General features: G+C 42.0%; 2 protein-coding genes across 2 annotated transcripts; both read right to left on the bottom strand.

Annotated features, from left to right (window-relative positions):
* Nucleotides 1-152: 152 nt before the first annotated feature.
* Nucleotides 153-9,753, bottom strand: LOC136053338 (protein maelstrom homolog). Its single transcript, XM_065744101.1, has 12 exons — nucleotides 9,622-9,753; nucleotides 9,054-9,140; nucleotides 8,262-8,358; nucleotides 6,846-7,001; nucleotides 6,281-6,322; nucleotides 5,578-5,705; nucleotides 4,175-4,229; nucleotides 3,532-3,673; nucleotides 2,347-2,409; nucleotides 1,407-1,539; nucleotides 1,055-1,133; nucleotides 153-268 (listed from the first exon to the last, which is right to left on the bottom strand). The coding sequence occupies exons 1-12, from the start codon at nucleotides 9,751-9,753 to the stop codon at nucleotides 153-155; spliced, it is 1,230 nt and encodes a 409-aa protein (XP_065600173.1).
* Nucleotides 9,754-17,744: 7,991 nt separating this feature from the next.
* On the bottom strand, nucleotides 17,745-27,326 carry LOC136053337 (protein maelstrom homolog). The gene is made up of 12 exons (XM_065744100.1): nucleotides 27,195-27,326; nucleotides 26,647-26,733; nucleotides 25,855-25,951; nucleotides 24,439-24,594; nucleotides 23,874-23,915; nucleotides 23,171-23,298; nucleotides 21,768-21,822; nucleotides 21,125-21,266; nucleotides 19,940-20,002; nucleotides 19,000-19,132; nucleotides 18,647-18,725; nucleotides 17,745-17,860 (listed from the first exon to the last, which is right to left on the bottom strand). Exons 1-12 carry the CDS (start codon nucleotides 27,324-27,326, stop codon nucleotides 17,745-17,747), a joined length of 1,230 nt encoding a protein of 409 aa, XP_065600172.1.
* Nucleotides 27,327-27,549: the final 223 nt, after the last annotated feature.

The raw sequence follows: 27,549 nt of genomic DNA, 5'->3' as shown, positions 1-27,549 counted from the left end.
TAAGTCCAGTAAGTAACAGTTTCATCATTTCAACAAGAACTTGAACAATCAAAAGTTGCACGTAAGATGAAAAGACAACCAACATTTTCTCCAGACAGACAGCAGTTTATTTCCTTAAGAAAAAGAAAGAGATAGAGATGTAAAGAAGATTTTCAGTGGCTGAAAGATATGCTCAGGTCACGTGTATTTTCCAGCCATCGAGTGACTCCTCTTCCGCGTGTGATACCTGTTCCATAAGAAGACATCTTCAAAAGGAGTGAAGAATCACCTAATGAAATAGTTTACAAATGAAATAAATCCTTGAAGCTTGCATAAACTAATGGAATTTTCTTTTATATGCTGTGGAGTGGAATGTGTTCAGTATTTCTAACAGGAAAAGTGAGAAACAGGTTCTGCCCTCCATAACCACCAAGTCCATGTAAGATCTCATGATTTATATTTAGAACAGTTTCAGCATTTAATTCAGTGTGTGTTATCCACGCAAAAACATAAGGTGCAAACTCAGAGTTCTTACAGTTATTTGTCTTGCAAACCTTATTCTGTTCCATTTTGAAGGTTAGCCACATATTGCACAAATGAATCAAGTGCACATACTTTATATTAGAAAGATTTTAGCTCCAAGAAGAGGACTTGGAGCAAAGTTTTTTTTTTATAAATCCAGGAGTAACAAAATACTTGCAAGAAGTATGTGCAGAGTCAAATGGTACAACTCCAGAAGAGAGATGGTATTTTAAAGGTTGCCCTGCCTCAAAGCATCTAAACATGCAAGAAAGAAGTAAATATGACAAAACAATAAGGTGTTATAAAACAGCAGCATTCATGAGAAAAATCTGATTTTGTATAGACCTACTGACCGCAGTTTTTGGTCCAGTAACAGTGTAGTTATTTCATCTAGAGAAATTCAATGATATCTGCACAAACCTAGCTCACGCAGAGCTGAGTTCTATGCTGCTGACAGACAGTAACTTCTGAGCCCAGAAATTTGAAAAAGCTGCAACTGGATTATGTTTAAATACTCTCTTTCCCTTTACAAATGAGGAAATCTCGAACTCACATCTAGAAGGGACAAGATCTTGAACTCGACTTGGAGAAAGGATGCATTTACCCCTTCCAGAACCCCTGGCCTTCATTTCCTGCAGAAAGAAATAAGCATTCAAAATAAGAAGTCTTCTCTAAAGTGGCATGCGTAACTATTTGTGATACCTGGGAGTAGTAGTAATAAATAACACACCACAAGAAACTGCCCAGCTAGAGATTATTTTCCTTTTCTCAGTCTACCAAGTATTCCTCAAAAAAAAAAAGCATCCAAAACAGAAGATGGCTAACCCGAAATTACCAAGTGTGTTCTGTCTAGAAGACTTGAGTTAACTTGAAATAACACAGGAAAACAATTTGAAGAACCTGACCTGAAAACGTGCAGCATCCAGTATCAGTTGCCTCAGATTGTGACTGAAGCGGAAATACAAGTCTTCAAGAGGCAGGTGAGCAGCTGTCAGTGAGACTCCATACGAACCAGCGAAAGATCTACTGATGCAATAACTTGACCAGGGAAATAAAGAAATCAAGAAAAGCTTTGTTAATAGGGTTGTAATGCTTATATACAGAAACACAGCATTCTTAGATCTTCAACTGACAAGGCCACCACAGATCAAGACGCAGAGATGACAGAGGGCAAAAGGATATTGTCAAAGCAGCTAACAACCCTGAATGCTTCCAAGTTCACCAGCATATTCTATCAAATTAACACAGTCACTTCCCCATGCTGTCAAATGTAACCACTCATAAGCATTAAATCCATCACTGGAAATTTGCTTAATACTGGTTGTTTTTTTTAATAAAAAATTAATTACTATTTCTCTCAAATAATATTACTACTATTGACTGAGATCTTAAACTGCATTTCTTTCCCAACTATTTGTCCTTCCCTCAACCTAAAAAAGAGAAGCTTGCGTATCTACATTATATGTAAAACAGTATACAAATTTCTAGAGATGGACTAAAATATACTGAGAATTTCCCATCGAACTGAAGCTTAGTAAACCTCTGAAGACAAACACTGAATTTGAACAAAGAACATTTCTTTCAGCTCTCCAATAGCGAAGGTAGTGATGACCAAGTGATGGATATTATCATAGACATCACGTTATACCAAACTGCTACAGCAGCATACTGCTTTACAGTATTAATACAAAAACTAAAGTGAAAATAGAATGAAGTCCTGGAAGTGCAAGAAATAAATAAAACTCAAGATTCAGAATCACCGTGCTCAAAGCAATCGGGGCCAAAAAGCGTGTGTAACAAAATGAAATGCCATCACACTGCAGATAACTCCTGTGAAATACTCACGCCATTTTCTTACAGGATGCCAAAGCACAGTAAAGTATATCATTCTCTTCATGCCACTTGCACCTACATAAAATGAAACGGAGGTTTACTGTCTAAGTATCTACATCTTTAATCAACGCGAACAGTTGGCCTGATCAGAAGGAACAGGAGCAAACATCAAAGGTTATCTTTTGTCTCAGTGATCATCCATTTAAAATTACACAGATGACCAACATTTACTAACAGATCTAGATGACTTATGTAGAGTTGAGAACTGCACTTAACCAGCAACCTTCCAGACACTGTGGCAGAGACAAAAGGAAACCCCATTAAATTCTGATTATCTTTAAGTTTCCCACTACAACGAAAATCCCTCTTAATACAACCATCCCCGTTTCATTCTGCAAATGTTATGAAGTACTTTTTTTTCCTCCGTTCTCTTTAATGCTTTCCTCTACTGTGAAGTAGTAGTTTCTTTCAGAAGGAAAGAAACAGCAGTGATTACTCAGTGATCTAGATGTCCATAGCATAAGCAGATTTTCAGGGATAAGTGCTAGTAGACAAAAAATTCAATAGAATTAAGATCAAATTATTAATTCTTCTTTATAACAGAAGCATACTTCAGCTTTTCTCCACTGTTAACTGTATCAGTGCTAAGTATTCTGCAATGCCTCTAGGTACTATATAATAGAACACAAGGATCCAAAAGTAGTAAAAACATTACTGTTCAAGACATGTAAGGAAAAGAAGAAAAACAATCCTATGAAATACATGCATTCTAGCATTATAAAAAGAATTCCTTCAGGAAAGTGTGAGATGTAACTTGACTCTTGAGCTTGTTTTCTGCCACTAGAAAGCACATCTAGCTCATCATCACAGTTGCAGTGTGAGGTACATACTAAAATCCAGCTTCTCAAGGCTCTGAATCTCCTCACTTCTATGACTTCAAGTATCACAATATATTTTCTTTTTTTAACTGTCCTTTAAATCAAGCTCCAGACTCAGCATTAGAGACACCGGTCTTTTTTTTTTTTTTTTTTTTGAAAGATAGCAACGCACATCTCCTGTTTTAGCCACGCTGTGATAAGAAATCTTTTGATGAGATGGTTTCCTGAAGAATTTAGCCTAGCTGTGCACAAGCTGCACTTAAGGCACCCAGACACATCAGAACAATACCCATTTCCACAGAAAAAGAAACCAACATACCTGGTATTACTGGAAAAATCCCACAGGACAACATTTAGCTCTCTAAACACCCAAGCGTTGGATGGCTCCTTTTGGCATTCCTTCTGGTGCAGTTTTATTACCAGGTCTTCTACAGTAAGAAGCTCCAGAGATCTCCGAACACCTATAGCCCAGAGGAAATCCACATCAGCATAACATCCACTCTTTTCAGCCAGCCTTTGTTCACTCTTCATCTTCTTCTATCCCTACAGTCACGTAAACCTCAACAAATTATTCTGCCACTGATATTAATAATATCTGGCATTTTATCAAGGCAGGTCCTATACTCTCTCAGTTTACTCCACTATATCCTACCTACAGGCCATCTTTCCTCAGAAGCTGCTAGTTCCCCCATCTGTTCCCCTACACTCACCTTCTCAGTAATCTCACTGCTTCTGCACCTTTTTCTGGTTGTACTCTTCATCTGCTCATTAGCCGGTTAGCTGACTAACCATGCAGCATTTATGGGGAGGGAGAGAAGAAGCACACGCAACAGTTCTAGCTATCAGTATCAGCTTTTATGAAACTCCTGAGACCTGAACTCCTTCTGACAAATACAGCAGTCCATGATCAGATAACCCTCCTTTCTTGGAGAAACAAAAGCCAAAAACAACTGTTTTCCCACCTGCTACACTAGCCATTCGTTCAAGACACCAGCTGATTCGGAATCTGCCATCAGACTAGAAAAAGAAAATCTCAGTCACATTCAAGAACATAATAAGTACAGTATATAATTTAATATCTGCAAGACCTCAGGCTGCACTTAAAAAAAATCATTCCCAAAACAAAAGTCCATGTTTATATACAACCTCCCGGAAAATTACCTTGAAGAGGAATCAAATACCAAGGCAGTCTTCCAACCAAATCTCAGGAGAAATTCTGGGCTAATACATGGAGACAAGTTAACTGTTAACTCATACTACAGCCATCTCTACTAACTGCTGTATGTTATTTTCCCTCCATGCACAGCACTTGTATTTATATATGGAGCCCAAGATCTAGATCCTCCACTCCTTTTATGAGTTAACTAGCACTAGGCTCAAGGGGAATAAAAAAAATTATATATAGTTGGCACGATGCTTAAATTCCTCTGAACCTCAGTGTTTTATTTCACTCATCAGCAATTCAGCAAAAATAAGATGTACAGCATTCTCACGTGAAAAGTCATTAAAGTGTAAAAACATCCTCAGAGAAGCGAGATTACCCAACTATTATCCAGTACACTCAAGTTAAGTACAATCTTAAAAATTCCAAACAGTGTCAGAACAGTCTGAAATGCTCATCAATAGACAGAGCCAGACACGCAGGCTGTGAATAAGTAGGCAGAAATTGTGTCGCTCATTTCTGGAAAGGTTAGCTTCTTTCTCTAACAGAGCAGGGGTTTGTATGTGTGGCTAGGTGTGGAAGGAAAAAGAACAAAAAAGGAAGCTTGCTTATTTAGGTTCCATATCATTTTTAGTTCCTGCAAAAAGCTGGAAACAAAAAAAACAGGTTTCAACTGCCAAACTTATGTAAGGTAATTTCTTTCTATAATGGAAGAAAACTTTGAGTGTGTCATCGTCCCAACCTCCCCCATCACTCATTTGCACACAGAATGCGCATTAGAGCAAAGTCTCTCCTTGATTACCCACTGGAAGAGAACTCAGGTTTTGATTTTGAGTGCCTTACTTTGACCTTGTGTAGGTTAAGACAAATTACTAATACCAAATGGTATAGTTAGTCAAAAGAGATTGTATACTTTATCTTCTGGATAATCCTTCTAAACAGACAATTGATAAGAAGAGAAACACTCAGCTGTTTCCAAAGATTGAAGCTCGCAAAAGAAACTCCACAAGGGAGGGATCTCTTGCAACAAGAGATCCTTCCCTGATGGTGGTCAGCCCTTAAATGGGGTCCGGGAGAGGTGGAGTCAGACACCACCCCTTCCAGTCATACAGGTGCACTGCCTTCACCTGTGCTCCCACAGCTGCCTCACTGCTCACCTCAGGTGATCAGTGGTTCAACAGTTCCCTTACACCCTGATCATACCTTGCAGTAAAAACGAGGACAAGCACCTCCAGCTGGCTGGGCAAACTTAAGAAGTTCACGTATGACAACTGGGTAGCAAGTACGCGAAAGACAAAATCCAGACAGAGGAATCTTATGAGTGGCATCACCTAGCAAAAGGTGAAGAGGATAAAATTTTAATTTATGAGAAATTTTGTTTCTTAAACCACCATCTGCCCTCCTCTGTAATTTGATGTATATACATCTATACTTAAAAACAATGCCTCTCTTTCCCTACAGAGAAGATGTGTAATTGAAGCTACGAAAACCTTATTTCCTGAAAAAGGCTAGCAATCTGGGCTGTGAGCAGATGCATGCACATCTACCCCTTTTGAGAGGTCATTATCTAAATACTTGACGTAGGATAACATAAGCCAAGTTTGTTCCCTGTGCACACAAGGGGAGTAATTGTACTAACGGAAAGAGACAATCTATAAACACTGCTTAAGAGTCACGAGGGAAACACAGCAGTGAAGAGCTCTGCTGTTTGAGGGTACAAGAAATAAGCAAGGTGACTGCAGCAAGCTGTCCTCTCACCCCTTGCTCTTCAAAAGATGACAGGAAGTCCCCAGAAGGGGAAGCTTCCAGGTGAGACTTACAAAACAACTGGATATAGAACAGATAAGCAGAATCCAAAACTGTAAAGCCTTGCATAGCACTCTTCTTCTCCTCCACTGATACTCACTAGCAGCCTGGCAGTGATACCGAAAACCAAGTGGTGGTACTTCTGCAGAAAAACACGAGGAATGGGAGAAAAAGAAACAACCGTCATCCATCACCACAGTGACAGATCCTTAACTCTGAAATAGGCAGCAGATTTTTATTTATACAAAGGAGCAGCTTCACCTTCCCCTGTGGCCTTGTACAACTACCACAACTATTCTTGAAAACAAATATTTTCAGTTGCATTCATTTGAAGAGTATATTGCATTGCATTTATAAGTTAAGCCCAGAACAAACATTCCTCAGCACGAAATAAAGCACAAACATCAGAAGTGCCCTTTGGATTTATTCTGCCCTCTACAAAGCTTCATGCAGACCAAGTACTTAAGTAGATGTTCAAAAGCAAGCAGAAAACAGCAATGCTCAGTTATTTAAAGTAGAAGTCTAATCGCTTGTAGCTAAAGAAAGAAACCTATCTTAATATCAGAAATCTAATGAGCACAGCAGCAACTGGCACTAGAAAACTTCCCTCTCAACCCAGAGCAAGATGAACTACTTCCAGGCTACCCCCCTTCCTTGGAAATCACCTGCATCTATGAAGTGATGGAAGTCAGCCATTATGCCCTCCTTCAGGGAGTACTTGACACACCCGATTTCACAAGGGAGGAAGCGCTGATCACAGTGGGACGGCAGCTTGCCGTGACTGTAGATGTCCAGGAAATAGAAGATGTCTGCAACCACAGCTGAAAGGAAAAAAAGAGATATAATTTTGTTACTTTAATTAAAATTAGAAAATAAAGTATCTTCTATTGGTTTTGAATGACCAAACAATACTTTAACTAACAGTCACAAACGCTACATAATGCTGTTTCTGAAGTTAAAGATAGTACCCACCCTTACACTGTGCCCCTCATCAAAACAAGTAAACAAAAACCTTATTTGTTCTACTGAAATGATGTAGTAGGCTAGATTCTATGATACTCAGCACCACCTGTCCCAAGCTTAAGTTCTGGCACTACTTTACATGGATCTTGATTTCCACAAGCTGCAGTGGGAAAGGAAGACAGACCTCCTGAGTGGAGCTCTTTTCACAAAGAAAAAAAATGAATCCGGTATGGGCAACCACGCAAGACTTTCACTGAGAAATATTAAGGAGCAAGATCATAAAACGCATCTCGGACTCAGCTGAAAGATCAGTTATGCCAGCTCAAGTCACCATCATCAACCTGATCAAGTTTACATTATAGCAACAGCTGAGCATAGATTCTGGCAGTGAGAAAGCTAACAGATATTACACTTTTTCAACAGAGCTGCTATTTTCTGAGCCTGCATAACTATGACATGTTCAAGAGACTAGTTAGGTAAAAGGCTTGAGCAGAAACTTGACCAAACAGCACAGATACAGCTTCTATTAACTGGCTGTTTAACTTCTATTGCAAGTGTCACCATCTATCATTTTCCACAATAAAACATGTTTGTTACTTAATTCTAATCCAAACATCCATTGGAAGACAAGGTACAGATGGTAAAAAGCTTGCTTTTCAAGACACGTGGAAACTAGCCAGGATGTCCCACAGGTACTGACCAAGTACTTACCCATTTATATCATTTATATTATATAGGTGTTAGATTAGTTTGAGCTTCTTGCCCTTGGATCTCAGTACGAACATTCTATTATCCCAAACTTGGATTAGGCCTTGTAAATCACAAATGTCAGAGCAAAAAGCCCTGAGGGAACTGTAAGTAATGTATTAGTAACAATACACCCATTAAGCTAAAAGAAAAACAGGTAGTGGAATTATTTCAAGGGATGCAGAGGAGCATTTGCACCAACTACACGAGGAAAGGTCTTCGTGGGCCTACACCATCACTAAGAACAAGCACACATCTGACAAAGGCAACTACTGCCAAAATGAAAACTATCTTCGTACGGGTACAACACAGAATATCTTTAGAAGGCAAGCTTTTATCTAACAGCACCGGCTACTGTAAGATCACTGTACCCTGATCACTCATCCATGATATAGCAGAGGCATCAAGAAGAGATGTCACTCTGTACGTCTCTGTAGTCACGTGAGCAGGTACTGGATTCTTAGGGCCCTAGAAAAGATGAGAAAACTCCATCAACTAACTCTAATGAAATTCATCACCTCTTACCAAAGAAAGACAGGATGTCCACTGCTCATTATGGCTAAGTGGAACAAATTCTTAGTGTGTATACAAGTGCCTGAAGACTTGAAGGCTAAGGCAAGAATACTAACAGAGAACGGTTATCTTAGTACCTCAATCAACACACAGTTGGAAGGAATTTCAGCTAAGCTTCTGAAGTGTAATAGAAGTATTAAAAAAAATTGTTTTGTTCAACTTAATGATGCATAGAAGGAAGTTTTCAGACTGAAATCTTCAACAATTCCCACAACTTTGATAAAGAAACCTCAAAACGCTCATTTGCCTTTGATTAGGATAGGTATTCATCTGAGCTGATAAATCCCTGAGTAACTAGACTTTTCTGTGGCTATGAGACCAAGAGGGAGTTGCAGTTCTATTAATAAAGTCCTGCACATCCATACACGAACAGTGAGCTCTTAGGGCAGCAAAAAGATTTGGGCAGATGCCCAGAAACCTCAGAGGCTTACACGATGCAATCTAGGCATAAAGTGTGAGTAACATCCACATTCACATTCCAGATAATTGTCTCTGCCTGACAAGGGCTGATAATTATCAGTTTACAGTACTCAGAATGAGCAATTAGCCCCATTGATGCAAACACCACTTGCTCCTTCCTGCACCTTTACCTCCTTGGCTGCAGCTTGCAAGGATTTCTTTTCCTTCCACTTCAGAGCCTTCTCTGCATAGACCATCTTCTCCTCCTTTGTCAGCAGCTTGAAGCAAAGAGAACCATCAATGCCTCTGTACCTCTCCCTTCAGCAACCCCACAAATCAACGTTTCCTTGCTTCCAAACGGAGTCTGTCAATTCTCACATAACTCCCTCACAAAGCCGTTTGGCTTCAACGCAGGGCACCCCACGAGCACACGCTCCCTCAGCACCCAAAGGCGCTGCCATCCCACAGAGGTCTTCCCCTGAGGCCGCCCTCCATTCTCCCCAAGCCCTCTCCCCTGAACAACAGCCCTCTCCCCTGAACAACAGCCCTCTCCCCTGAACAACAGCCCTCTCCCCTGAACAACAGCCCTCTCCCCTGAACAACAGCCCTCTCCCCTGAACAACAGCCCTCTCCCCTGAACAACAGCCCTCTCCCCTGAACAACAGCCCTCTCCCCTGAACAACAGCCCTCTCCCCTGAACAACAGCCCTCTCCCCTGAACAACAGCCCTCTCCCCTGAACAACAGCCCTCTCCCCTCACCGCCCACTCCTGGCTGAGGTGAGGAATGCCATCGCTCACTCGGCTCACGGGCAGGCCGCGCTGCCGCAGCAGGGGCAGATGCTCACGCACGAAGAAATAGTAAGGGCTGCGAGAGCGCTGCGAGCGAGACATGGCGGCCACACGCCTCGTCCTCCACAGCCACACCACCACAGCGCTGCAAAGGGGCGCTGCTGGCGGGGAGGGAGTACGGCGGATTAGAGGGCGCCTGCTTTCCTTTTAATGTGTGGGTAGTGCCGCCTCCTGCAGGTGCAGAGTTGCCGAAGGCCTTGAGGGCTCTCAAAGGCAGTTAACGGCCTCAGCAGCGGCCCTGGGACGCCGCCCTGAGCTGGAGTTCGTTGAAGCTCGAGCCTGGGGGGCAGCCTCGTGGCCCGAGCTTGGTTTTGAGATACGTAACAGGAGTGTGGAGGAGCTGAGAAGGCGTGCATTTGCTTGGAAAGGCAAGCTTAGTTATTAAAAATATTTTGAGAGCTCATGTCTTAGGGCCGCAAAAAGATTCCTGGGGATAGAATGCTTTCCCTATGAGGACAGGCTGAGAGCTGGGGCTGTTCTGCCCCAAGAAGAGAAGGCTCCAGGGAGACCTGGGAGAGACCTCTCTATCTAAAGCTGTAAGAAGGAGGAGGACAGACTCTTTAGCAGAGCCTGTGGTGATAGGACAAGCGGAAATGGTTTCAAACTAAAAGATTTAGAGCGAATATAAGGAAGAAATTTATTACAATAAGGGTGGTGAGAAGCAGGAACTGGTTTTCCAGAGAGGTGGATGCCCCATCCCTGGAGACACCCAAGGTCAGGCACCTGATGGAGCTGGAGGTGTCCCTGTTCGTTGCAGGAGAGTTGGACTGGATGACCTTTAAGGATAAAACCGTTCTATGATGCTGTCTGTTACAAAACTGAGACATCTGTATAGACTCTTGTGGGTTTTTGTTTGTTTGTTTGTTTTGATATATCTCATCGAGTACCTGATACTTGTTTCATTGAAAATTTGCATGCTGAGCCACGGTTCAAATAAGATAAAAGCTGGAAACAATCAGATGTATATCATCATGGTGAGCAGCATGAGTTGCTTCCTCCCTTAAGCCTTCTATTGATCTCTCTCAAAGTACTTGTCACTGGCCAGAATAAATTAAAAACTAAAAGGAAATTAACAGAGCAACAACCACAATTAACTGTAGAAGAAAATTTTAATCTGTTACCAGAAGGGATTGTGAAATATGATTGCCTGCAATGGAAGACTGTAAGTTTGATCTGAAGCAGGGTAACTGAAATGGCAGTGTCAGCATAAGATCTGATTAAGTTCTAGCCAGATTTTTCTTCTCCTAGGTGTGTGATGTCTGCCACATTGCTTGCTGTTCCCTTTACCTATGGGGACCACCTTGATGGGGAATCATCTTCAGGATGTGGTTGCAGTTCCTGCATAGCCTGCGTGGTGTAGCAGAACAAGAGCCAGCTCACTGCTTCTCATGCAGCCAACTTAACTGAAGGTGTCCCAGAAATCTCAATAAAAATGTAGCTCTGGCTTGGAAGATTCCTTCCAATCTTCTACCACGGAGTGAATTTACTGTAAACCTAGACACAAGGATCAAAAATACTTCTAAAGACTTCCATGTGTTTCCAAAGGACAACTTTGCCTTTTCCCCTCAGTGTAGCTTCTTTCTTTATCTTCTGTCTAGGTAACTGAGTCTGTTTAGCTTGAAAGGAGGTAACTGCTGTCTAGGCTAAAATCTTTAACTTAGCTAATTGCGTTTGTCACTGCCGGAACTGCTGGCAGATAAGGTCAGATCAGATTGCTTTTGCATCTCACTGGTGGCTGGTTTCTCTGACGGTTAAAAAAAGCGGATGCAGTTCAGTCTTCTGGAGGCTCTTATATCTTGTTCAAATCCAATTAAACAGTTTATGTTATGCTGTTTGTGAACCACTGAATGGGTTTGCTCTTAAATTTATGGGAAGAGCCAATAACATTACTAAAAACATATAAAATCTTGATGTGAATTTAACGAGAATAACTTTTTAAAGTCACTATCACTCTTGTGCAAAATCATTTATACCTCAGACTAGTTCCTGATATATTAATACTAAATGTCTCAAGTGAGACTGCAAGAAATAACTCATCTTTTAAATACAAACTTTTGCAGAATCTAGCTTTTTAGCCCCAAAGGTGAATATTTCTTTTGTATTACTGTGTGAGTGTTGCTAGAAGTGAACCTGTGCACATTTGCTTTCGTTTCTTTCACAGTGTGCTTTTCTCTCGTGCAGCTTTGTGACCCACCCTTTAACAGTCCATCCTTTTAAAAAATTCAGATAATGTGTGCATCAACTCTGAAAAGGACAAGGTTGCAGTAATAGCACTCCTAGGGCCACATGTGTGGTTGAAAAATAAAATGAATAAGCAACAAGGAGGGAAAGGTTTTTCCTACATAAGGTTAAGGAAGAGAAAAAAAAGAGGGCAGAGATCATCTTTGGAGCACAGTGTCATCAGTGTTCCTAGCCCTGGCCCTGGGAAAATCTCCCTGTGATTGAACTAGAAACTCATGTTTTAAGTATGCAGTTGCCTGCTGTTTAACTTAGCTGGCAGAAGAGGCCTTTAAAGCATTTATGCTGATTTGTAAATAATTTTTGCAGCATTGGGGCCGTTCCAGGGGATAAAAGCAAGCGTTGTGCCAATGTTTATACGTTACTTTTTCACTAACTACTTAATTCAGTGAAATTACTCAATATACCAACACCTGACTATTAGATCTCTGGCTTGGAAATCCAGCTCCAGAACTGGAGACCTGTGCTTTCCCATCCATGTATGTATTACATGTCTCAAAAAATTGCATGTCACAAAATATGGTCAGTGTACACTGAAAAACTGTCAGGAACTTTGTTGCCACTAATGCTGCTTCATTCATTCAGGATTTGTGGCAATGACCTTCTTTCCAAGAAACCTCTTACAGCAGTTTATCAGAAGGATGAACAAAGTTACTCTAAAACAACATGGCAGCAATTCCATTTAATGTTGCCCAGTGATCCACTAAAGCAGTGCCTGCAACACATTTGGGGAGAAGATGGGGAAGTGAACAACACTTAATGAATTCCTAGGAATTAATGTATACATACCTAACGTTGATACTCACACCCCTCGCAAGATGGGAACTGAGCAGAAATGGAGTGGCACTCCAGACAGTCAATAGTATATTTCTATTTGGTTATGTTCAGCTTTCAGACGGAAGAATACACACGCATATGCTTTATCTGTGCATGAAAAAGAAAGCAACAACAGAACACCAGATTTTAAGTGCTCACAAACCATTTTCCCATCTGCAGGACTACCAAGATCTGTTCGCCAAACTGGGAAGAACAGAACAGTATTATTCTGATAAATCATTAATAGTACGCTTGCTGAAAGAAATCTTGCTAAGATATTTATATATTATTTTTTCCTCCTTCTAATAGTACCTCGGAAATCTAGGAGTTATTTCGTGTGTAATGAAGTGTACAAAGGAAAAAAAGAAGTCCATTTCAACAATCCAGCAAGCCAAAGTCAAGGCAAATGGCCACTGTTATACTTGTTTCACTCACAAATCTATCAAGGAAGGCAAGTGGGATGGTGAGGCATGATTTTGGCTTGGCAAATCCACGCTGACCGCTGCCACTCTTCTCCTCCTACTTCACATACCCAAAAAAATGTGTTCCAAGAGGGCTCAAGCCACGATCTTTCCAAGAAGCACGGGAATTTATCAGTTTATGGTTCCCCAGACTGTCTTTCGGCAGATAGGTGCAATATATTTGCCTTCCATCCACTGTTACACTTCTCATGCTTTCTGAGACCTTTTCAGGACAGAACAGCTTTGCAAGGATATCAGGCAGCCTTCTCATTCTCATAATCTATATTTCTGGGGTGACTGGGGGTTCCCAAGAGTTAACCATGTTGGAGGCTGAAATAAGCCTCACTGGTAAAGACTGTCAAAAACATCCTATTGTGACTGGCCCAGGGGCTCCATGTATACTTGGTATTGATTACCTCAAAAGGGGATATTTTAAGGATCCCAAAGGGTATCAATGGGCCTTTGGAATAGCTGCTGTGGACGCAGACAACGTTAAGCAGCTGTCTGCTTTGCCTGGCCTATCAGAAGATCCGTCTGTTGTGGGGTTGCTCCAAGTGGAGGAGCAACAGGTACCGATTGCTACAAAAACGGTGCACAGACGGCAGTACCGAACCAACAGGGATTCCTTGCTCCCCATTCATAATTTGATTCGTCAGCTAGAGAGCCAGGGAGTGATCAGCAAAACTCACTCACCTTTTAACAGCCCCATATGGCCGGTGCGTAAAGCCAGTGGAGAACGGAGGCTGACGGTAGATTACCGTGGCCTGAATGAAGTCACACCCCCACTGAGTGCTGCTGTGCCAGACATGCTACAACTCCAGTACGAACTGGAGTCAAAAGCAGCCAAGTGGTATGCCACCACTGACATTGCTAATGCCTTCTTCTCAATTCCTTTGGCCACAGAATGCAGGCCACAGTTTGCCTTCACCTGGAGGGGCGTTCAGTACACCTGGAACCGTTTGCCCCAGGGGTGGAAGCACAGCCCAACCATTTGCCATGGGTTGGTCCAAACTGCATTGGAACAGGGCGGTGCTCCTGAGCGCTTACAATACATTGATGATATCATTGTGTGGGGCAATACAGCAGGAGAAGTTTTTGAGAAAGGAGAGAGAATAATCCAGATCCTTCTGCGAGCTGGCTTTGCTATCAAGCGAAGCAAAGTGAAAGGGCCTGCACAGGAAATTCAGTTCCTAGGTATAAAGTGGCAAGATGGACGTCGTCACATCCCTACAGATGTGATTAACAAAATCACTGCCATGTCTCCACCCACCAGTAAGACAGAGACCCAAGCTTTTTTGGGTGTAGTGGACTTTTGGAGAATGCATGTTCCAAACTACAGTCTCATTGTGAGCCCTCTCTATCGGGTGACGCGGAAGAAGAATGATTTTGTGTGGGGCCCTGAGCAGCAGCAGGCTTTTGAGCAAATTAAGCAGGAGATAGCCCGTGCCGTGGCCCTGGGGCCAGTGCGGACGGGACAGGATGTAAAGAACATCCTCTACACTGCTGCTGGAAAGGAAGGTCCCACTTGGAGTTTGTGGCAAAGAGCTCCTGGAGAGACCCGAGGCCGACCCCTTGGATTCTGGAGTCGGGCGTACAGGGGGTCTGAGGAGCGCTACACTCCAACTGAGAAGGAGATCTTAGCCGCGTACGAGGGGGTTCGAGCTGCTTTCCGAAGTAATCGGTACTGAAACGCAGCTCCTCCTGGCACCTCGACTGCCAGTGCTGAACTGGATGTTCAAAGGAAAGGTTCCCTCTACCCATCATGCTACTGATGCCACTTGGAGTAAGTGGATTGCGCTGATTACACAGCGAGCTCGGATGGGGAGCCTTAGTCATCCAGGAATCCTAGAAGTGATCACGGACTGGCCTGAAGGTAAAAAGTTTGGAACAATACCAGCAGAGGAGGTATCACGTGCCAAAGAGGCCCCACCATATAATGAACTACCAGACAATGAAAAGAGATATGCCCTGTTCACAGATGGATCCTGTCGCATTGTGGGTAAGCACCGCAGATGGAAATCTGCTGTGTGGAGCCCCACACGACGAGTTGCTGAGGCCACTGAAGGAAAAGGAGAACCAAGTCAATTTGCAGAGGTAAAGGCTGTCCAGCTGGCCTTAGATATTGCTGAACGAGAGAGGTGGCCAGTGCTTTATCTTTACACTGACTCATGGATGGTGGCAAATGCTTTATGGGGGTGGTTACAGCAACGGGAACAAAATGGTTGGCAACGGAGGGGTAAACCTATTTGGGCTGCTGAACTGTGGAGAGACATTGCTGCCCGAATAAAGAATATGGTTGTAAAGGTGCGCCATGTAGATGCTCATGTTCCTAAGAGCCGGGCAACTGAGGAACAACAAAATAACCATCAGGTAGATCGAGCTGCCAAAGTTAAGGTGGCTCAAGCAGACTTGGACTGGCGACACAAGAGTGAATTATTTTTAGCTCGCTGGGCCCATGAGACCTCTGGCCATCAAGGAAGAGATGCAACATATAAATGGGCTAGAGACCGAGGGGTGGACTTAACTATGGATGCTATTGCACAGGTTATCCATGACTGTGATACGTGCGCCACAATTAAACAAGCCAAGAGAATGAAACCTCTTTGGGAAGAAGGGCGATGGCAAAAGTATAAATATGGGGAGGCGTGGCAGGTTGATTATATCACCTTGCCACGAACTCGCGATGGTAAGCGTTACGTGCTCACCATGGTGGAAGCAACCACTGGGTGGCTTGAAACATATGCAGTACCCCATGCTACCGCCCGAAACACCATCTTAGGGCTCGAGAAACAAGTCCTGTGGCGACATGGCACTCCAGAAAGAATTGAGTCCGATAATGGAACTCATTTCAAAAATTCTCTTGTAAATACTTGGGCCAAAGATCATGGTATTGAATGGATTTATCATATCCCCTATCACGCACCAGCTTCTGGTAAAATTGAAAGGTACAATGGGTTGTTAAAAACCACATTGAAAGCAATGGGTGGCGGAACATTTAAGCACTGGGAGAAGCATTTGGCAGAAGCCACCTGGTTGGTCAACACTCGAGGATCCATCAATCGTGATGGTCCTGCCCAATCCAGATCTCTACCTACTGTAGAGGGAGATAAGGTCCCTGTAGTACACGTAAAGAACATGTTGGGAAAAGCAGTTTGGGTCCTTCCAGCTTCTGGAAAGGGCAAACCTCTCCGTGGAACTGTTTTTGCTCAGGGACCTGGGTCCACTTGGTGGGTGATGCAGAAGAATGGGGATGTTCAGTGTGTACCACAAGGGAATTTGATGTTGGGCGAGTGCAGTCGGTAATTCCATGTATATACTTATATATGTTGTGTGTGTGTGTATATAATGCATGTTAACCACTGTTCTTCTATACATATATATCAAACATGATGTAGTGATGTGGAATAAGGGGTGGAATGTCATGGTTTTATGATTTTTGGTACTGGTATTCCACATCGTAACATCACGTAGTGCATTTAGAGTTAAAGAGTTAATGCTCCAGCTCCGTGGATCATCGATAGTTCCAGGTATACCTGTCTCAGAAGAGAAGAACAACTCCATTCCCCAGAGGACTTTGCGATGCTTTGCGTTCTTACGTGTTTACGCACAGAGGGAAAGATAAAAACTGTCTGCGGTCACGGGACACCCTCTTTCCTTTTGGGATCGACTCAGCAGTGGGTGCTCGCTGCCGTCCGCCTTCAGCGTTAGCGTAAGGCCTTCGGTTTATCGGACACTCTCTCTTGCTCATTTTATTTGATTTATTAGCTTTAATTCCAATTATATTGTATTACATTGTGTTATTTTGCTTTCCGATATCTTATTTAGTAAATTAGCTTTCCTCCTCAGATCGCTGCCGCTGTTTTGTTCCTAGGCCCATCTCCCTTTTCCCTTTCCCCCTTCCCTGGGGCGTGGGTCCCCCGCACCAATCGTCACAGAACCGGGCCGAACCTGCCCGTAAACCGTTTGACAAACTGTCACCACACTTTTTCATAGAATATCTGCTTTTTTGCATCGAATGACTACTCGAGTTCTCAGTGGGTGGAAGAAACCAATTCTGAGCAATCCTTTGAGACCATGACACTGTATACTCTCCAGTGCATCCTGTCATACCTCCACTGCTCTCTCCATTTGTAGAGAGTTACACTGAAATTTTATCTTCCATATACAGATGAGGTGAAGGGGGTTACTAAAGAAAAAAAATAAAGCAGCACTTGTTTAAAGCTGGAGTGGCCACTAAAGAATTTCTAATTCAATGATGTTGCTAATCACTCTTGAATTTGCACTCCATCCATTAAGAAACAGAACTACCATAGCATTTCTTTTTAGAGAGGACACAACTTCAAAACATCTTCCAGTAGATCTTCTCTAAGTCCAGTAAGTAACAGTTTCATCATTTCAACAAGAACTTGAACAATCAAAAGTTGCACGTAAGATGAAAAGACAACCAACATTTTCTCCAGACAGACAGCAGTTTATTTCCTTAAGAAAAAGAAAGAGATAGAGATGTAAAGAAGATTTTCAGTGGCTGAAAGATGAGCTCAGGTCACGTGTATTTTCCAGCCATCGAGTGACTCCTCTTCCGCGTGTGGTACTTGTTCCATAAGAAGACATCTTCAAAAGGAGTGAAGAATCACCTAATGAAATAGTTTACAAATGAAATAAATCCTTGAAGCTTGCATAAACTAATGGAATTTTCTTTTATATGCTGTGGAGTGGAATGTGTTCAGTATTTCTAACAGGAAAAGTGAGAAACAGGTTCTGCCCTCCATAACCACCAAGTCCATGTAAGATCTCATGATTTATATTTAGAACAGTTTCAGCATTTAATTCAGTGTGTGTTATCCACGCAAAAACATAAGGTGCAAACTCAGAGTTCTTACAGTTATTTGTCTTGCAAACCTTATTCTGTTCCATTTTGAAGGTTAGCCACATATTGCACAAATGAATCAAGTGCACATACTTTATATTAGAAAGATTTTAGCTCCAAGAAGAGGACTTGGAGCAAAGTTTTTTTTTTATAAATCCAGGAGTAACAAAATACTTGCAAGAAGTATGTGCAGAGTCAAATGGTACAACTCCAGAAGAGAGATGGTATTTTAAAGGTTGCCCTGCCTCAAAGCATCTAAACATGCAAGAAAGAAGTAAATATGACAAAACAATAAGGTGTTATAAAACAGCAGCATTCATGAGAAAAATCTGATTTTGTATAGACCTACTGACCACAGTTTTTGGTCCAGTAACAGTGTAGTTATTTCATCTAGAGAAATTCAATGATATCTGCACAAACCTAGCTCACGCAGAGCTGAGTTCTATGCTGCTGACAGACAGTAACTTCTGAGCCCAGAAATTTGAAAAAGCTGCAACTGGATTATGTTTAAATACTCTCTTTCCCTTTACAAATGAGGAAATCTCGAACTCACATCTAGAAGGGACAAGATCTTGAACTCGACTTGGAGAAAGGATGCATTTACCCCTTCCAGAACCCCTGGCCTTCATTTCCTGCAGAAAGAAATAAGCATTCAAAATAAGAAGTCTTCTCTAAAGTGGCATGCGTAACTATTTGTGATACCTGTGAGTAGTAGTAATAAATAACACACCACAAGAAACTGCCCAGCTAGAGATTATTTTCCTTTTCTCAGTCTACCAAGTATTCCTCAAAAAAAAAAAAGCATCCAAAACAGAAGATGGCTAACCCGAAATTACCAAGTGTGTTCTGTCTAGAAGACTTGAGTTAACTTGAAATAACACAGGAAAACAATTTGAAGAACCTGACCTGAAAACGTGCAGCATCCAGTATCAGTTGCCTCAGATTGTGACTGAAGCGGAAATACAAGTCTTCAAGAGGCAGGTGAGCAGCTGTCAGTGAGACTCCATACGAACCAGCGAAAGATCTACTGATGCAATAACTTGACCAGGGAAATAAAGAAATCAAGAAAAGCTTTGTTAATAGGGTTGTAATGCTTATATACAGAAACACAGCATTCTTAGATCTTCAACTGACAAGGCCACCACAGATCAAGACGCAGAGATGACAGAGGGCAAAAGGATATTGTCAAAGCAGCTAACAACCCTGAATGCTTCCAAGTTCACCAGCATATTCTATCAAATTAACACAGTCACTTCCCCATGCTGTCAAATGTAACCACTCATAAGCATTAAATCCATCACTGGAAATTTGCTTAATACTGGTTGTTTTTTTTAATAAAAAATTAATTACTATTTCTCTCAAATAATATTACTACTATTGACTGAGATCTTAAACTGCATTTCTTTCCCAACTATTTGTCCTTCCCTCAACCTAAAAAAGAGAAGCTTGCGTATCTACATTATATGTAAAACAGTATACAAATTTCTAGAGATGGACTAAAATATACTGAGAATTTCCCATCGAACTGAAGCTTAGTAAACCTCTGAAGAAAAACACTGAATTTGAACAAAGAACATTTCTTTCAGCTCTCCAATAGCGAAGGTAGTGATGACCAAGTGATGGATATTATCATAGACATCACGTTATACCAAACTGCTACAGCAGCATACTGCTTTACAGTATTAATACAAAAACTAAAGTGAAAACAGAATGAAGTCCTGGAAGTGCAAGAAATAAATAAAACTCAAGATTCAGAATCACCGTGCTCAAAGCAATCGGGGCCAAAAAGCGTGTGTAACAAAATGAAATGCCATCACACTGCAGACAACTCCTGTGAAATACTCACGCCATTTTCTTACAGGATGCCAAAGCACAGTAAAGTATATCATTCTCTTCATGCCACTTGCACCTACATAAAATGAAACGGAGGTTTACTGTCTAAGTATCTACATCTTTAATCAACGCGAACAGTTGGCCTGATCAGAAGGAACAGGAGCAAACATCAAAGGTTATCTTTTGTCTCAGTGATCATCCATTTAAAATTACACAGATGACCAACATTTACTAACAGATCTAGATGACTTATGTAGAGTTGAGAACTGCACTTAGCCAGCAACCTTCCAGACACTGTGGCAGAGACAAAAGGAAACCCCATTAAATTCTGATTATCTTTAAGTTTCCCACTACAACGAAAATCCCTCTTAATACAACCATCCCCGTTTCATTCTGCAAATGTTATGAAGTACTTTTTTTTCCTCCGTTCTCTTTAATGCTTTCCTCTACTGTGAAGTAGTAGTTTCTTTCAGAAGGAAAGAAACAGCAGTGATTACTCAGTGATCTAGATGTCCATAGCATAAGCAGATTTTCAGGGATAAGTGCTAGTAGACAAAAAATTCAATAGAATTAAGATCAAATTATTAATTCTTCTTTATAACAGAAGCATACTTCAGCTTTTCTCCACTGTTAACTGTATCAGTGCTAAGTATTCTGCAATGCCTCTAGGTACTATATAATAGAACACAAGGATCCAAAAGTAGTAAAAACATTACTGTTCAAGACATGTAAGGAAAAGAAGAAAAACAATCCTATGAAATACATGCATTCTAGCATTATAAAAAGAATTCCTTCAGGAAAGTGTGAGATGTAACTTGACTCTTGAGCTTGTTTTCTGCCACTAGAAAGCACATCTAGCTCATCATCACAGTTGCAGTGTGAGGTACATACTAAAATCCAGCTTCTCAAGGCTCTGAATCTCCTCACTTCTATGACTTCAAGTATCACAATATATTTTCTTTTTTTAACTGTCCTTTAAATCAAGCTCCAGACTCAGCATTAGAGACACCGGTCTTTTTTTTTTTTTTTTTTTTGAAAGATAGCAACGCACATCTCCTGTTTTAGCCACGCTGTGATAAGAAATCTTTTGATGAGATGGTTTCCTGAAGAATTTAGCCTAGCTGTGCACAAGCTGCACTTAAGGCACCCAGACACATCAGAACAATACCCATTTCCACAGAAAAAGAAACCAACATACCTGGTATTACTGGAAAAATCCCACAGGACAACATTTAGCTCTCTAAACACCCAAGCGTTGGATGGCTCCTTTTGGCATTCCTTCTGGTGCAGTTTTATTACCAGGTCTTCTACAGTAAGAAGCTCCAGAGATCTCCGAACACCTATAGCCCAGAGGAAATCCACATCAGCATAACATCCACTCTTTTCAGCCAGCCTTTGTTCACTCTTCATCTTCTTCTATCCCTACAGTCACGTAAACCTCAACAAATTATTCTGCCACTGATATTAATAATATCTGGCATTTTATCAAGGCAGGTCCTATACTCTCTCAGTTTACTCCACTATATCCTACCTACAGGCCATCTTTCCTCAGAAGCTGCTAGTTCCCCCATCTGTTCCCCTACACTCACCTTCTCAGTAATCTCACTGCTTCTGCACCTTTTTCTGGTTGTACTCTTCATCTGCTCATTAGCCGGTTAGCTGACTAACCATGCAGCATTTATGGGGAGGAAGAGAAGAAGCACACGCAACAGTTCTAGCTATCAGTATCAGCTTTTATGAAACTCCTGAGACCTGAACTCCTTCTGACAAATACAGCAGTCCATGATCAGATAACCCTCCTTTCTTGGAGAAACAAAAGCCAAAAACAACTGTTTTCCCACCTGCTACACTAGCCATTCGTTCAAGACACCAGCTGATTCGGAATCTGCCATCAGACTAGAAAAAGAAAATCTCAGTCACATTCAAGAACATAATAAGTACAGTATATAATTTAATATCTGCAAGACCTCAGGCTGCACTTAAAAAAAATCATTCCCAAAACAAAAGTCCATGTTTATATACAACCTCCCGGAAAATTACCTTGAAGAGGAATCAAATACCAAGGCAGTCTTCCAACCAAATCTCAGGAGAAATTCTGGGCTAATACATGGAGACAAGTTAACTGTTAACTCATACTACAGCCATCTCTACTAACTGCTGTATGTTATTTTCCCTCCATGCACAGCACTTGTATTTATATATGGAGCCCAAGATCTAGATCCTCCACTCCTTTTATGAGTTAACTAGCACTAGGCTCAAGGGGAATAAAAAAAATTATATATAGTTGGCACGATGCTTACATTCCTCTGAACCTCAGTGTTTTATTTCACTCATCAGCAATTCAGCAAAAATAAGATGTACAGCATTCTCACGTGAAAAGTCATTAAAGTGTAAAAACATCCTCAGAGAAGCGAGATTACCCAACTATTATCCAGTACACTCAAGTTAAGTACAATCTTAAAAATTCCAAACAGTGTCAGAACAGTCTGAAATGCTCATCAATAGACAGAGCCAGACACGCAGGCTGTGAATAAGTAGGCAGAAATTGTGTCGCTCATTTCTGGAAAGGTTAGCTTCTTTCTCTAACAGAGCAGGGGTTTGTATGTGTGGCTAGGTGTGGAAGGAAAAAGAACAAAAAAGGAAGCTTGCTTATTTAGGTTCCATATCATTTTTAGTTCCTGCAAAAAGCTGGAAACAAAAAAAACAGGTTTCAACTGCCAAACTTATGTAAGGTAATTTCTTTCTATAATGGAAGAAAACTTTGAGTGTGTCATCGTCCCAACCTCCCCCATCACTCATTTGCACACAGAATGCGCATTAGAGCAAAGTCTCTCCTTGATTACCCACTGGAAGAGAACTCAGGTTTTGATTTTGAGTGCCTTACTTTGACCTTGTGTAGGTTAAGACAAATTACTAATACCAAATGGTATAGTTAGTCAAAAGAGATTGTATACTTTATCTTCTGGATAATCCTTCTAAACAGACAATTGATAAGAAGAGAAACACTCAGCTGTTTCCAAAGATTGAAGCTCGCAAAAGAAACTCCACAAGGGAGGGATCTCTTGCAACAAGAGATCCTTCCCTGATGGTGGTCAGCCCTTAAATGGGGTCCGGGAGAGGTGGAGTCAGACACCACCCCTTCCAGTCATACAGGTGCACTGCCTTCACCTGTGCTCCCACAGCTGCCTCACTGCTCACCTCAGGTGATCAGTGGTTCAACAGTTCCCTTACACCCTGATCATACCTTGCAGTAAAAACGAGGACAAGCACCTCCAGCTGGCTGGGCAAACTTAAGAAGTTCACGTATGACAACTGGGTAGCAAGTACGCGAAAGACAAAATCCAGACAGAGGAATCTTATGAGTGGCATCACCTAGCAAAAGGTGAAGAGGATAAAATTTTAATTTATGAGAAATTTTGTTTCTTAAACCACCATCTGCCCTCCTCTGTAATTTGATGTATATACATCTATACTTAAAAACAATGCCTCTCTTTCCCTACAGAGAAGATGTGTAATTGAAGCTACGAAAACCTTATTTCCTGAAAAAGGCTAGCAATCTGGGCTGTGAGCAGATGCATGCACATCTACCCCTTTTGAGAGGTCATTATCTAAATACTTGACGTAGGATAACATAAGCCAAGTTTGTTCCCTGTGCACACAAGGGGAGTAATTGTACTAACGGAAAGAGACAATCTATAAACACTGCTTAAGAGTCACGAGGGAAACACAGCAGTGAAGAGCTCTGCTGTTTGAGGGTACAAGAAATAAGCAAGGTGACTGCAGCAAGCTGTCCTCTCACCCCTTTCTCTTCAAAAGATGACAGGAAGTCCCCAGAAGGGGAAGCTTCCAGGTGAGACTTACAAAACAACTGGATATAGAACAGATAAGCAGAATCCAAAACTGTAAAGCCTTGCATAGCACTCTTCTTCTCCTCCACTGATACTCACTAGCAGCCTGGCAGTGATACCGAAAACCAAGTGGTGGTACTTCTGCAGAAAAACACGAGGAATGGGAGAAAAAGAAACAACCGTCATCCATCACCACAGTGACAGATCCTTAACTCTGAAATAGGCAGCAGATTTTTATTTATACAAAGGAGCAGCTTCACCTTCCCCTGTGGCCTTGTACAACTACCACAACTATTCTTGAAAACAAATATTTTCAGTTGCATTCATTTGAAGAGTATATTGCATTGCATTTATAAGTTAAGCCCAGAACAAACATTCCTCAGCACGAAATAAAGCACAAACATCAGAAGTGCCCTTTGGATTTATTCTGCCCTCTACAAAGCTTCATGCAGACCAAGTACTTAAGTAGATGTTCAAAAGCAAGCAGAAAACAGCAATGCTCAGTTATTTAAAGTAGAAGTCTAATCGCTTGTAGCTAAAGAAAGAAACCTATCTTAATATCAGAAATCTAATGAGCACAGCAGCAACTGGCACTAGAAAACTTCCCTCTCAACCCAGAGCAAGATGAACTACTTCCAGGCTACCCCCCTTCCTTGGAAATCACCTGCATCTATGAAGTGATGGAAGTCAGCCATTATGCCCTCCTTCAGGGAGTACTTGACACACCCGATTTCACAAGGGAGGAAGCGCTGATCACAGTGGGACGGCAGCTTGCCGTGACTGTAGATGTCCAGGAAATAGAAGATGTCTGCAACCACAGCTGAAAGGAAAAAAAGAGATATAATTTTGTTACTTTAATTAAAATTAGAAAATAAAGTATCTTCTATTGGTTTTGAATGACCAAACAATACTTTAACTAACAGTCACAAACGCTACATAATGCTGTTTCTGAAGTTAAAGATAGTACCCACCCTTACACTGTGCCCCTCATCAAAACAAGTAAACAAAAACCTTATTTGTTCTACTAAAATGATGTAGTAGGCTAGATTCTATGATACTCAGCACCACCTGTCCCAAGCTTAAGTTCTGGCACTACTTTACATGGATCTTGATTTCCACAAGCTGCAGTGGGAAAGGAAGACAGACCTCCTGAGTGGAGCTCTTTTCACAAAGAAAAAAAATGAATCCGGTATGGGCAACCACGCAAGACTTTCACTGAGAAATATTAAGGAGCAAGATCATAAAACGCATCTCGGACTCAGCTGAAAGATCAGTTATGCCAGCTCAAGTCACCATCATCAACCTGATCAAGTTTACATTATAGCAACAGCTGAGCATAGATTCTGGCAGTGAGAAAGCTAACAGATATTACACTTTTTCAACAGAGCTACTATTTTCTGAGCCTGCATAACTATGACATGTTCAAGAGACTGGTTAGGTAAAAGGCTTGAGCAGAAACTTGACCAAACAGCACAGATACAGCTTCTATTAACTGGCTGTTTAACTTCTATTGCAAGTGTCACCATCTATCATTTTCCACAATAAAACATGCTTGTTACTTAATTCTAATCCAAACATCCATTTGAAGACAAGGTACAGATGGTAAAAAGCTTGCTTTTCAAGACACGTGGAAACTAGCCAGGATGTCCCACAGGTACTGACCAAGTACTTACCCATTTATATCATTTATATTATATAGGTGTTAGATTAGTTTGAGCTTCTTGCCCTTGGATCTCAGTACGAACATTCTATTATCCCAAACTTGGATTAGGCCTTGTAAATCACAAATGTCAGAGCAAAAAGCCCTGAGGGAACTGTAAGTAATGTATTAGTAACAATACACCCATTAAGCTAAAAGAAAAACAGGTAGTGGAATTATTTCAAGGGATGCAGAGGAGCATTTGCACCAACTACACGAGGAAAGGTCTTCGTGGGCCTACACCATCACTAAGAACAAGCACACATCTGACAAAGGCAACTACTGCCAAAATGAAAACTATCTTCGTACGGGTACAACACAGAATATCTTTAGAAGGCAAGCTTTTATCTAACAGCACCGGCTACTGTAAGATCACTGTACCCTGATCACTCATCCATGATATAGCAGAGGCATCAAGAAGAGATGTCACTCTGTACGTCTCTGTAGTCACGTGAGCAGGTACTGGATTCTTAGGGCCCTAGAAAAGATGAGAAAACTCCATCAACTAACTCTAATGAAATTCATCACCTCTTACCAAAGAAAGACAGGATGTCCACTGCTCATTATGGCTAAGTGGAACAAATTCTTAGTGTGTATACAAGTGCCTGAAGACTTGAAGGCTAAGGCAAGAATACTAACAGAGAACGGTTATCTTAGTACCTCAATCAACACACAGTTGGAAGGAATTTCAGCTAAGCTTCTGAAGTGTAATAGAAGTATTAAAAAAAATTGTTTTGTTCAACTTAATGATGCATAGAAGGAAGTTTTCAGACTGAAATCTTCAACAATTCCCACAACTTTGATAAAGAAACCTCAAAACGCTCATTTGCCTTTGATTAGGATAGGTATTCATCTGAGCTGATAAATCCCTGAGTAACTAGACTTTTCTGTGGCTATGAGACCAAGAGGGAGTTGCAGTTCTATTAATAAAGTCCTGCACATCCATACACGAACAGTGAGCTCTTAGGGCAGCAAAAAGATTTGGGCAGATGCCCAGAAACCTCAGAGGCTTACACGATGCAATCTAGGCATAAAGTGTGAGTAACATCCACATTCACATTCCAGATAATTGTCTCTGCCTGACAAGGGCTGATAATTATCAGTTTACAGTACTCAGAATGAGCAATTAGCCCCATTGATGCAAACACCACTTGCTCCTTCCTGCACCTTTACCTCCTTGGCTGCAGCTTGCAAGGATTTCTTTTCCTTCCACTTCAGAGCCTTCTCTGCATAGACCATCTTCTCCTCCTTTGTCAGCAGCTTGAAGCAAAGAGAACCATCAATGCCTCTGTACCTCTCCCTTCAGCAACCCCACAAATCAACGTTTCCTTGCTTCCAAACGGAGTCTGTCAATTCTCACATAACTCCCTCACAAAGCCGTTTGGCTTCAACGCAGGGCACCCCACGAGCACACGCTCCCTCAGCACCCAAAGGCGCTGCCATCCCACAGAGGTCTTCCCCTGAGGCCGCCCTCCATTCTCCCCAAGCCCTCTCCCCTGAACAACAGCCCTCTCCCCTGAACAACAGCCCTCTCCCCTGAACAACAGCCCTCTCCCCTGAACAACAGCCCTCTCCCCTGAACAACAGCCCTCTCCCCTGAACAACAGCCCTCTCCCCTGAACAACAGCCCTCTCCCCTGAACAACAGCCCTCTCCCCTGAACAACAGCCCTCTCCCCTGAACAACAGCCCTCTCCCCTGAACAACAGCCCTCTCCCCTCACCGCCCACTCCTGGCTGAGGTGAGGAATGCCATCGCTCACTCGGCTCACGGGCAGGCCGCGCTGCCGCAGCAGGGGCAGATGCTCACGCACGAAGAAATAGTAAGGGCTGCGAGAGCGCTGCGAGCGAGACATGGCGGCCACACGCCTCGTCCTCCACAGCCACACCACCACAGCGCTGCAAAGGGGCGCTGCTGGCGGGGAGGGAGTACGGCGGATTAGAGGGCGCCTGCTTTCCTTTTAATGTGTGGGTAGTGCCGCCTCCTGCAGGTGCAGAGTTGCCGAAGGCCTTGAGGGCTCTCAAAGGCAGTTAACGGCCTCAGCAGCGGCCCTGGGACGCCGCCCTGAGCTGGAGTTC

The sequence above is a fragment of the Cyrtonyx montezumae genome, unplaced genomic scaffold (assembly GCF_038088225.1).
Source record: "Cyrtonyx montezumae isolate F1298 unplaced genomic scaffold, pur_monq_1.0 scaffold_3, whole genome shotgun sequence".
Classification (NCBI taxonomy): Eukaryota; Metazoa; Chordata; class Aves; order Galliformes; family Odontophoridae; genus Cyrtonyx; species Cyrtonyx montezumae.
This window is presented reverse-complemented; position numbering and strand designations above follow the sequence as displayed.